Source organism: Acanthopagrus latus, chromosome 5, assembly GCF_904848185.1.
Source record: "Acanthopagrus latus isolate v.2019 chromosome 5, fAcaLat1.1, whole genome shotgun sequence".
NCBI lineage: Eukaryota > Metazoa > Chordata > Actinopteri > Spariformes > Sparidae > Acanthopagrus > Acanthopagrus latus.
This window is the reverse complement of record NC_051043.1, coordinates 11,134,076-11,146,590: the sequence shown is the minus strand read 5'-3', so window position 1 is coordinate 11,146,590 and position 12,515 is coordinate 11,134,076. Positions and strand designations below refer to the sequence as shown.

Sequence of the window (12,515 nt, the reverse complement as noted above, 5' to 3'; positions counted from 1 at the left end):
AGATTCTGGGGGAAATGATTTATGATGTAGTAAACCTGACAGGCTTGAACACATAGTCGAAACCATTAGCTACTTCATACCATATCTTCAGAAGAGAATAAAAACCTTTGCACTATAGTTATGAAGGGAATTATACAACTATTCTGTGCATTTTAACCCAGTTAACTATGGCAAACTGTTGTGTGTGCATTTGGTGTGTGTTTTAGAAAGTCTGTTTTGTACCTTGAAGACTTTTTGGCAGGATGCCACACAGCTGGAAGACATCAGAGGGCCAGTGTTTTCACCCTCAAACTTTCATTCTTGGCTATTAACAGAAGTGCAAAAGGTCCAAAGACAATTGCAGGCTCTCGTCTCTCTAAGGCTGAATACCCAGCCTGTTCTGAATGGTCATTCCCTAGCCAGCACCACTCACTGTGTCTCTGGTCAGCTCTTTTGTGTTTACAGCTGCCAATTAGCTTCACTTGTAATGTGAATATATGAGCATATATTATGTGTGAAATGGTGATGTAGTGTGATGTCAAGAAGTGACAGAATTTGTTTCAGACACTTGAGGAGCAGCTTTTTCTCTGGCAGGAAGATGCTGCGGTTGGAGCGGATTTGGGGCTTGATAACTTTCAAGACCTTTCATATGCACAAGAACCTATACGACGGGATTTCAAGTGGAATAACAGCAATGTGTACAGTGATAAAAAACGGGAATTTCCTGAGTTTCCAGAAGATAATAAATAGATATTTTTTTTTTAAACAGGACCATTTCAGATATCTACAAATTTTGACAAAGAAATAAAGCATAATGCAAATTTAGCTAATAACAGAATAATCACAACCATAATTGGAATAAACCATAACCAGTTTACCACCCACACTTTACCCTCACCAATTCGCCTAACGGCAGAACAGAGGTGCAGTAGATGCCATCTCTATGGTGCTTCACTCCACCCTCGCACGTGCACAGATGACAAATGAGCAATCAGTTAATGAATCATTTGGCCTCATTCAGCCCCAGCTCTTGTTTGAGGCACGTCAACCATTAGAACTATGCAGATACATAGTTCTAACCATACATCAGCAACTTCAGCCCTGTGGGCTTCGGGGTGTACATTTGTCAGTGAGATGAAGCAGTACATGACGTTTGATCACTTACACACAAAGAACTGTGGAGGAAGTCTTGAAATGAGGACACGTGGAATGAAATGGGATGGAAATGTGTCTGCTTTAGTGTAAACTGGCGTGCAAGTGATGGTGCTCTGAAGACTGTCACTGCAGAGCTGCTGGAGGTGCAACAGTGACCTTTGTGATACAGATCTTTATGAAGCTTTATGATTGGATTATCTGTATATTATTATGCCATTTGAAAAATGCTAATTAGGTCATTTGACAGTGTGCCATCTCATCATGAGATGTTGGATCCAATCCAATCTAAATCTGCCAAGTGAAAATGTCTCTGACTGTTGCACCACTTATAAAAAACCGGCCCTTCTACAGGTAGTTTGTTAAGGCTGGTTGAGTCTAAGATTTCCTGATGTCCTACATACAACAGAGATGTTTGGATAGGAACACAGCCTGCATGTACATCTCCAGCTGGTACATGTTAAGATTACAATGTGCAAGAGAGGCCCTATGATTGTGAAGATTAAAGCTGATTAAAAAGAGGTCCAGAAATTCCATTGTTTTTCTCTTTAAGACGGTTTTCCTTTGAAACCTTGCATGACATTTTGAATGATTTGTTGAACAAGTGCAATATCACGAAAAGGCTACGGGGCTTTGACTCTGCTGTGCTGGCATCTGGATCCTGCTTTACAACAGTCTTCAAAAGTCTTTGAAAACTGCAAAAAAGGTCTGAAGCAACAGGTGCTGCAAGAGGTCAAAAAATGTGTGATGATACCATAAATCATGCGCTCATGTCAGCTGAAAACTATTCATTCAGACACTACATTGTGCTGGCAGTTCCTCTCAGTCAGAGATGGAAGACTTTGCGGTTGCTGAAAGTTGCTGGAATCTTATGGTTCATTGCGCTGCAGGTAATTATCTGATCTTTGAAGCATACCTTCATTCTCCGTCTGACATGCTTGGGTTGAGAAACAAGGCCATCTTCTAGGAAGGTTAAGGTTACATATTTTCACTGTAGAAAACCTTCTGCTGTCAGATTGCACCATTGTTCTATTTCCAGTGACTGTAGCCTACTTTGCAGCTTGACCACCAGTTGCTTTTGAGTTTATGTTTATGGTAATAAACATCAACTCAAAAAGGGTTAAAAGATTAAATGGACAGGGTTGATTGTTAAGTACTCGATGGCATGGTGTTGGAATTGGAGCAGGTTTGTATGAGATCACTGAAATGCAATAACCCAGAAGTTCCCATGTTGCCCTGCTTGCACCTGTGTAATTTTATAATCTAGTTGCTCATATTTGCAAATAAACCAAAATCTGAAATGAGGTAAAATGTTAAGCAATTAAAGGGATATTCTGGTGTAAATTTAATCCATGATGTAACACACGGTGACACCGAGTAAGGCCCCTCCCTGAGAGATCAAGTTTGCAGATCGCTAGCTTACGTAGTTTTAGCAACCTCAGCAATGACCGCATGATAACAATACATTGCAGTATATGCCTCCAAGAAACTGCCATAAAAAAGCCATAAATAATGCTGAGAACAGCACCATTTTCAGTACCAGTACAAATAGGGTCCCAGCACATAGATCGATGCATCATACGTCTGCTAGCTTAGCCGGATTTCTATTGTAAAGTGAACACAACTCACCACTCTCCTGCAACAGCTTCCTGTTGTGGGGAAGTCCCTGCGAGTCAGTTACCGAGCGCAGTTAGAAATGCTCAATTCCATTCCTTTCACTGTCCGCTCTCGATAATAACTGTTATGAACTGGTAGGCAAGACACACTTGAACTTTGATTGCATTTCCATGGAGTAATAATCATACATTTTTCGTCCTTGAGCTGCGGAACTCTACCGCACTCGGTAATCGACTTCTCAGGGCTTCCCCACAACAAGAAGCTGCAACAGGACAGTGAGTTGTGTTCACTTTACAATAGCAGTCTGGCTAAGCTAGCTGCCTCGAACTATGCGCTAGGACCCTATTTGTACTGTTGCTGAAGTTTGGTGCTGTTCTGAGCACTATTTGTGGCTTTTTGACAGCGGTTTGTTGGTTGGAGGCATATACTGCAATGTATTATTATCATGTGGTCATTTCTGAGGTTTCTAAAACTACGGAAGCTAGCGGTCTGCAAACTTGATCTCTCCAGGTGGGGGTCTTACTTGGTGTCACAGTGTGTTAGACCATAGATTAAACTTACACCGGAACATCCCTTTAATGTTTGGGTGTGGATACTCGAAGTGTTAATGTGTAGAAGCAAGAAGCAAAACTCTAACTTGAATGCAGTCAGTGGGGGCCTGGAGTAAAGAGAAAAGAGAGATGCTGATATAATGGCTCAGGTGGAGAACGTTTCTTGGCATCGTGTCAAGCCTCCACTTGCTCGCTGGTCCATGACCAACTCATATATCCTGCCTCAGAAAAAACATTTGCCTTTTGTTTTTTAACCTCTAAACTATATGCCCTTGAGCATGATTGTCTTGTGTTACTTTTGAATGCAGATATAAAGAAACAGAAAGTATTTGTGTCAGGTACACCAGATTATTTAGCCAGTCTCACCTTAGGAACCTTGGGTATATCAACTCTTCATTCCACTGCCATGAGCCATTTTCAGTGAGGTTTTTCAGGATTTGGCAATTATCTAACTGGCCTCACACCCCTCAAAAATTGTGACATCTGTGGCATTGTGTTGTGTGATAAAATTTCACATTTATGAGTGGCCTTTTTTCTGACATCGTCCTAGCACACCTGTGCAGTACTCACACTGTTTAATTAGCATTGGATTATTTTGGCATAGAGGAATTGCTCACTAACACACATTTGTGTTTCAAACAAGTCTTTTGTGTACACTGTGGTGGAAATTTCTGTCAATAAAAGAGTAAAGTCAGATCTGTCTTTTTGGTAAGTTTAATCCAACCATCTGCAGATGGACTCACCACACAGTCAAATTCATGAGCTGAGTGAATGAGCCCCGAGTAAAGGAGTGTTCACAATTTATACACAGATATCAACAAGGTCAGGGGAAGAGACAAGCACTCTCAGTGCCAGCAGTGATTAAGCTACACACATACGTACATACAGCTATCCCAATCAGACAGGCTTCTCATCGACACAAGACATAAAGTTAAAACTTCATGACGCATGACCTGGGACTCTGTGTGAAGCATAAAATTATCAGACATAAAACATGAGACAAGAAGGCGACTTTCTGAGTTTTGGCTGGTTCGTGACTCTATTACAATCATATAGGGCAGAGGTTAGGTGTTCATACATTTGATTCAACAAAATGGTTCATAATTCATCAACCCATAATGAAAAGGAATTTTTCCATCACAACACAGAAAAAGTCTTAGATATTTCACACTAACAATAAACAAGTTGAGCCTGGGTTTTTCAACTTTATTTGATTTTGTAGTGTAGTGAATTTTAGATATTTTTTATTAATCACTTTGCCTTGTCCATCCACCAAACCAAGTGATAACCATGCCTTCTTTTGACTAAAGCTTGAATCTGCTCAACATGCTTGGCCTGACGGATGACTTTAGATATCATCTTTTCACTGTAGAAGTGTCCTACTAAATGCTTCATTAAGCACTGGAATGTTACATTATGCAACTTAAACAGTGTCACTGCACCAGAGATTTAATGCTTGATCAGGATCAGTTGAACATTTTGAATGTCAAAGCTAATGACCTATTTCGGAGCCAGCCATTTAAGTTGGCACAAGACTGACTTGCTCCTCTACATGTAGCTGTTGTATCACACCATACAGTAACTGTATCAATATGTACACACCATGGACACCAAGAGTGTTGATTAGAAAATAATTTATTTTAAAAAAATTATACATTTCACATCATAACAAAGTTGTGCAACGTGTCACCAACAAATCATCCATTTACATCCAGTGGAGTAAGAAAAAACTGCCATGAGTTTTTAATTGGAAGTGAAAAAAAAACGGTCTCAAAGAATATAAATATTTCCACCTTTACATTCGTCATTTCATTTAGATGCCGTTAGTGTATTGGATACTAGCTTGCTCTCTCTTGCTCTCTCTCTATCGCTCTCACTCTCACTCTCGCACTCTACATTACACATAATCAGCAAGAGTGACCTCGGTTACATTGTTTTCGTTGTTTTCTCCTGCAGTGTCCCGTGGTTCCACCTCAGTTGTATGGTCTATGACAATCGTCTCGTCATTTTTACCCTCTGATTCTTCGCTGTTTTCCATTCTTTCGAGCTCCAGCCTCAGTTTCTCCTTCTCGTTTAGTATATTTTCTTCTTCTCTGGCTTCCTGCTGCTCCTCCTTTTCCTTCTTCTCTTTCTCAGCCTTCTCCATTTTCTCCTGCTTCTTCATCTTCCAGAAGAAGCCCAGGTTCTTCTCGGGGTAAGTGACTTTGGCCAGCGGCAGCTTGAAAATCCTCTTGGTTTCCGTGGTTAAGAGGAGGAAAGTGAGAGCAGAGAGACAGAAAGGCCAGGTGCAGGCTGGCAGACCAAACTGTAGATGAGAAATACACCAAGCTGCAGTTAGTTACTTGTGTTAATTATGAGCCAATATATAAATAGATATAAGAGAAAATATGTACTTACATTGGACATGATATTGGCAATGGCGGAGCCGAGGTACGCACAGAAAAAAGCTGCAGGGGAGAAGAGAGATGACATTTGTGTGAATGCTGTAATAGATTTGAAATATCTGGTTGTTCCAGTGTTGCATGTAATTACATATGTTGTTATCATCATGTCTGAAACAGATGCACTCTCAGATTTGTATCTGCTGGGTGTCTACTCACCACATGTGATGGCGAGCAGGTGCACCTGCCAGGTGAGTGCGTAAAACATCCCTCCAATGGCGATGCAGGCTAACACGCAGTTATATCCCCAGAGGCCAAAGTAAATGTCTCCGAAAGGAGCTGCCAGAGCCAAACCTGCAAAAAGATAAATCATCTCCATCAAAAATGTGTAATTCAGTTTAAGATTGTGTTTTTGAAGTCCTGGTTGCTTTGCACCTTTAACAGATATATTTTTTACCTTTACATGAGTTAGTTATCTGTTATTGTGTGCTCTGCCTGCCAAGGTAGTGACTTGTCATCTCACCAGAAACCATGCCCACAGCAGATCCCAGCACAGCATGAGCACATGTGATAGGGGAGGAGATGAAGAGGGAGATGATGAAGATTCCTCCTGTCCAAGGATTGTCACAGCCGTAGACCTGGCCAATTCCAACGGGCACTGACATGAACAGCTTGGGAGGTAAACACAGGGTAGTTTAAGTAGTTTACACCTGCAGGATTTTTCCATTCATGTATGACCTCTTGCTTGTTGGTTGAAACTTTGATTGGATGACATCTTTGTTATTCCCCTAAAGCGTACAGTATCAGCCCTCAGAGAGAGATCCTGGCCTGTCACTGACCTTGGCTACATCGATTTCAGCCCAGGTGATGTTGGGAAGCTCTGACCGAGGCTCAATGAGGACTTGGGGAAAGTGGTGGTTGAAGTGGCCGGTGGCGACCATGTGGAGACAGACCAGGATGTTGAATGGTAGGGTGAACACTGGCAAATCCCAACGGCTGTTAATCGATGCCAGGGCACTGGACACAATTGGGCTGAAAGACAAGGACTCAACATCATCAGTATGAGATTTAATCCACATTTAACATCATTCAAATGTTTATACTGCAGTAAACTGATTGGTTTTGACATTTGATGTGTCGTGGTTCGGTTAATTTATCCACTCTCTCACATCTACTTCTCATTTGTTCTGATTTGGATCTACCTTATCACTTAACCATTAGTCCATCAATTTGCTTACCACATCATGGACATGAAGATGTTGGGTAGCAGGAGCCACCAGTACCAGTCTCCTGCATTGGAGAACACAGCCATCAGCAGACCCACCAGGATGCCATTGTAACCATAGAGCCCTGCCGCAATTGCACCCCTACGGAAAAGTCATTTTAATGAATAAATATTTCCTGGTGTATAACACTGCGAAAAAAACATCTAACATAAGAATGTGCCTGTCCACTTCCAAAATGAATATTTCAAGCCATTTCATCAAAGCATACTCAGCAGTTATGCAACCCCTCGGATGTGATAAACAGAATCTAAAAAGTTTGGTACGCCCAGTATCAGGCATCTGGACAACTCTTTCTATATAAAGTCACATCTTACTACATTTAATTCATTATTATGTGTAGCATCAGTTTTGTAATCACAGTAACGGAGTGTTCAAACCTGCTCTGTCGCAGAATGAGGGCAGAAATGGTAGCAGCGAGTGTGCCCACAAAGCCGTTGAGAGCCCACCAGTAGTTCTGCAGGATGAGGCCTCCAAAAATGATGAGGCCACTCAGGGGGTTGTTGACGAACATCACCTGAGCAGCACCACGCAAAACCCAGTCGAGCAACTGCAGCAGGAGAAACTGTTCTGGAGGATGGAAAGAGAGAACAGGTAGAGATTGTCGATATTTCGGACGAAACTGCTTCATGTGCCTTTATATCGACTTATATGCAAGTTGCAGTCTTTCCGCGTGCAAGACTAAACTCGATAATGAACCTTCTTTGTATTATTTTAAACTACATAGTGTGAAGTGACGCTCGGAAATCTATGTCACAGTGCAGTGTCACAGAAGCCACGTCCTGTGTGGACAAGTATTACGAGCTTTTCTACTGGAACAAATTACTATAAATCTTCAGAAGGCATGTCGTTCCTAATGTGTAACCTGTTTGACAGGTGCCCTTGCCAGTTCCTGTCATGAGTCTGTCAGTGGTACATAAACCAAACATACAATAGATGTCAAACAGTACATTCAGTGCTTGAATGTTATTTACTGTAGTTTACTTTGGGGTGGAGTAATTGATCATACATAGAGTACTCAGGTCCATACATGCTTTTGTGCATCAGGACAGAATTTTCTCAGTGTGAACAATTCACGTTGTCTTACTTTCCATCCATTTTCCGAAAACCTTCATGTCTCCAGAAAAGTAGGAGACTCCCTTAAGGAAGCGGGCCTTGGTCCTCTGAAGGGTTGTGGGAGCTGGCTGCACGGGGCCCTTCTCCTTCTTGTCCATCTGGGTGCTGTCATGGTCAGACGGCAAGTTAGGGTGTGCCATCAGGGGCTGGAGCTCCTTCGACCACCATTATGGAGAAATGAATTAGAGAATTTAATTACAGGGGATGTTTGAGGCATTTGAAAAACACAAAATACACTTTCATTTTAATGTATGTCTCAACTGTTAACACCGACTCACAACGAGGGTGGTGGCAGGAGAGGTGGTTGACAGTGAGGCAGGAGAGAAACTGTTGATATTCTTCTGAATATCCTGTGAAAACAGATGAAGAGATGTCATTTTGGAGCAAATTAAATTTAACTGTATGTATTATAAGTAATGCAAAATACATATATTTCTGTTCACTGCGTACTTGCATACTGTATAATCATTGTATGAACTTGTATGGAAATGTGAATTTTTGATTTAGAATATCATTTTATTGTGGCTTTATTACTGAGCATATTTAGCCAAAACCTGGCACACATGAACTATTAATCATTATGACATGACACCGATCCGCAACAACATTAAAACCACTAACAGACTAGTTAACATAAACCGTTTCATTTCAATGTTTTGCTGGGAAACCTTGGCTTCTGGCATTCTTGTGGCTGCCACTTGAGACAAAACACCCATCCAAACGGCGACTAGGCATGTCCCCTCATGGCACCCCCACAGGTGTGGTGTCAACGCCTTGACGGATCAGAGATGTTCCCGCAGCACAAGAGGAACGTGCAGAGTGTATAGCAGGTGGTTTTAATGTTGTGGCTGATTGATATACATTGCTCCGCTATGGCCCGTGATCTCAGAATTGCACACATATCCTATTCTCACACCTGCAGTGTCATCGTTTTTTCAGTATTAGCTCATTTGATTAAAGATATTTATTAAAGTTTAATCATGTCTTACTGTCCTATACACTTCAGCGACTCTTAAAGTTACAAGTGCTCCTACCTTTGCGCTGTGTAATCCAGGCATATGTCCCAAAATACACCTAGGTTGTAGAGTTGCCAGCTTTTCTTGAGCTGTACAACAGAGATATCCACAGAAGGCTTTTATAGCACCAGAGAGGAGAAAACCCCTCCTCTTTTCTCTCTCTGCTCAATCTCAACAACAATCACAGGCAGACAGCGGTGATGATATTCACCACACCCAAGTCTCTCCAGGCACGGACCAAGAAACAGTTTCCATTAACAACATTGAGATGAAAAGGCAAGACCTGATCAGCAGCTGCTACATTATGTCACTTGAGAGACTGTGCACTCCACATAGATCAGTGGGACAGCCGGACCACGAGGTCGGTGTCCCAGCTTGGACCTCACTATTATTAGTGCTTAAAGGACCAGTTAGTAGGATTAAGGGAGAATCAGAAGGATCTATTGGCAGAAATGCATTACAATATTCATAATTATGTTTTGATTATTTTATAATCACCTGAAACTATGAACTGTTGTGCTCTCTTTACATTAGAATGAGCCTTTTATGTATACAGATAGAGGAGCAGGTCATGAATGTATCTTGTTGATATGACAGTGCTGCTCAGCCTTGCTCCCAGTTTTGCCAAGTATCCACCCGTGGTCTTTCAACTTCAAAATCCCCTGTAGTCCAAAAATTATTTTTGCCACTGTTAAAAAGTCTATGGGCGGTGGAAACTTGCAGGCATGGTCTCCTTTCGACACCTAAGTTACTGTTTTTATTGCTTGCTTGTATGTATGGGGGTGGGGTTGGGGGGGTTGTTAATATTGTTCTCATAGTGTAGCACTTTCTGTTACTTCACTGTATGAAAAGTGCTACAAACAAAGTTTGATTTATTGGTTGATTTACACTTTGTTTTTGCAGTGACAAGTCAAATTGTCCATAAAGGAGGAATGTTTCCCTAAATTTATACACAAAAAAATCCCATTCAGACTTTTTCATTTATTTACTAAATACAACTAGAATTTTCATCTTTTGCAAAACATAAAGTTGAAAGAAACCAATTATCATAGTTTGAAAAATACTTAACTCAAACTTGTGCTGTGATTGACGAAGACTTGATGGAGCTTGCTCTCAAGGTGGAGGGTTAAGGTCATATACAGGTCATACATTCTCACAGTCACAGGACCTGCTTTTCTGCCAGTCAACTTGACATGCTCACCAAAGCAGCAACATGGTAGAAATGAACTGAAGAATGACACCTGCACCAGAGCATGTGAGCGGAGCAGAGCGCGGAGCAGAGCGCGGAGCGAGCGAAATATAGTCGGAGCACAGAGCGGGTTTTAATCCAAAGGCCAGAGCGATGGTTCCGTTTCGCTCCAGTTCCGTTTGGATACTGCTCTCCACCAATCTAGGGCATGTACAAGTCCACACACACTCACGTATGCCTTCAAGGGTTAGCCTACATCAGAGGTCATTCGTTGAGAGATGGAGTTTGTAAAATATTTCGAAAACAAGCAGACAGGTCACAGAGGTGCAACGTCTGGAATTGCTCTCTCTTTTTAATTTGAGCGAGTGTGGAGCGACTTTACCAGAGCTGGATGAAATGTTATGTAAGCGGAGAGCGGTCTTTGAGCGGAGCGGAGTAATGGATGGATAGTGCAAGTGTGTTTCTTCCTTCAGCATTTATTTAGTCGTTAGAAACAATTACAGTGTAGTTACAGAGCTGATGAGCAGCAATGATTGCTGCTGCAGACATCTAGTCATCGCTGATGGAGGGAGGGAAGCAGCCAGAAAAGGATGGTGATGGCCAGAGATTTTAACAATTATCTAAGACTGAAAGAGGAATGAAAAACAAACATGTGTGTCATAACAACCAGAACCTTCCAGGAACAGACGTTTTGGTGAGAAGCTGATCTAGTTTCATCTTATGATTTATCAGATGATGTAGTTAGATTTTATAAAACCTTTTCTGTCTTTCTTGAGTTAAGGAATAGTTTATGCTGTGATTTAATGTCCAATGCATTGATGAAGTAGTAACAATACCCTGGTTTTTATGATATATTGGTCTACTCACACTTTTCTTTTCAATTGCTAAGAAGCATCAGTCAGCCACCTCTCCATACAGTGTGCATTACCAAGATGCATCATGGCCGGAAAAGTTCATCTAACCTCCAAAACGCTCTCAAACCACCAAAACATTTCATATGTGTCTCAAAATAAGCTTGTTTGCCCCCAAAGGCATACACTGCCACTCCTAACACACTAACCTCAAAAACACCAACAACAGCATATAAGCAGAGACCCTTTTATCTCGATATCTCTACTACATGCATTTGCTGCCGAAATTGAAATCAGTTTTTTTTTTTTTTTTAATTTTAATCATTATTATTTCATTGTATGATAAATGCGTTAAGATAAAGATTTTGCACAGTTTGGTCCACATAGCCTTAGTCAGACTTTTGAGAGGTTTGACAGTGAAACTTCAGTTTTAACCAATGCATGTCAGCAATCAAACAATAATATCAAAAAATAAAAATCACAGCTGCTGCGCAGCACTGGGTCAGGTCTGGGCTATTTTTGGCAAATTCAGGCAATTCTGAGCAACAAACAGGAGAATAGGAAGACAAGACAGTTGACAACAATGTTCATTTCACTTGAGGCTTGAACTCACAGCTTCTGGAGCCAAAGACTGTCATCTAGCTGTAGCTCAGCGGGTAGGACAGGTTGACTAGTGAGGGCCCTGCAGCATGTACTGTTGGTTTTGTAGGTATTTTAAAAGTTTTTAAAATTTAAACGCTTATTGTGGCCCCCAGGAGGAATACTGACACATCCTTGGAATTAAGTAAATCTGGCAGGGGCCCGGACATTTCTCTAAAGTTTGGTGAGTTTTCACCCAATCCAATCCAATCCAATCCAATCCACTTTATTTATATAGCACGAGTTTGAACAAACACAAGGTTTCCAAAGTGCTGCAAAGGATAAAACAGTGATAAAATAAATGAATAAACAAAACATGCATATGTACACACCCATGGAAAGTATGACTTCTTCAGAAGAAAGAAAGAAGAAAGAAAAAAAAGAATTCCTAGGAATACAATAAAAACGGTGATATGGGTAGTACAGCTAAATAAACACCACAATAAATGTGATAGAATAAAGCAGATTATTCTTCTTTTCCTTCTAGGGAAGATGCCTTAACAATTTCCTCATGCGCCACAGCCCCCTTATCAGCATCAGCATCAACTTGCATGATGATGACGCAAATGGTTACATAACTCTAAATAGTGGTTTGACATTTGTAACTAGATATTATCCTTTTAAAAAACATATATTGTAGTTTCACATGATGGTCCACTTGGGTATATGTGAACAGACCTTAATGAGTTAATACTCTTTCAGTTATCTCAACTTCTGACTTTAAACTTTATTCATCCCACG

The 12,515-nt window shown here is 41.0% G+C and overlaps 1 protein-coding gene and 1 long non-coding RNA gene across 3 annotated transcripts; one reads left to right on the top strand and one right to left on the bottom strand.

Moving 5' to 3' along the window:
• Window positions 1-4,311: 4,311 nt before the first annotated feature.
• slc14a2 (solute carrier family 14 member 2) lies at window positions 4,312-10,541 on the bottom strand. 2 transcript variants are annotated; one of them, XM_037096948.1, is made up of 10 exons: window positions 10,165-10,541; window positions 8,358-8,429; window positions 8,051-8,234; window positions 7,344-7,533; window positions 6,919-7,047; window positions 6,520-6,712; window positions 6,204-6,351; window positions 5,900-6,034; window positions 5,697-5,746; window positions 4,312-5,604 (listed from the first exon to the last, which is right to left on the bottom strand). In XM_037096948.1, exons 3-10 carry the CDS (start codon window positions 8,217-8,219, stop codon window positions 5,197-5,199), a joined length of 1,422 nt encoding a protein of 473 aa, XP_036952843.1. In that variant the 5' UTR covers window positions 8,220-8,234; window positions 8,358-8,429; window positions 10,165-10,541; the 3' UTR covers window positions 4,312-5,196. The 2 variants fall into 2 exon arrangements, with proteins under 2 accessions (XP_036952843.1, XP_036952842.1); XM_037096947.1 differs by lacking the exon at window positions 10,165-10,541 and adding an exon at window positions 9,114-9,726.
• On the top strand, window positions 5,598-6,615 carry LOC119018919. The gene is made up of 3 exons (XR_005074896.1): window positions 5,598-5,931; window positions 6,225-6,359; window positions 6,475-6,615. It is a non-coding gene; the product is annotated as an uncharacterized LOC119018919 (long non-coding RNA).
• Window positions 10,542-12,515: the final 1,974 nt, after the last annotated feature.

Coding starts and splice junctions, on each gene's coding strand:
- slc14a2 (XM_037096947.1), bottom strand. CDS start 9,137: ATGCCTGGATTACACAGCGCAAAG. Junction 6,713..6,918: donor ATCTTCATGTCCATGATGTG/GTAAGCAAATTG, acceptor CTTGTCTTTCAG/CCCAATTGTGTCCAGTGCCC. Junction 5,747..5,899: donor CCTGCTCGCCATCACATGTG/GTGAGTAGACAC, acceptor TCTCCCCTGCAG/CTTTTTTCTGTGCGTACCTC.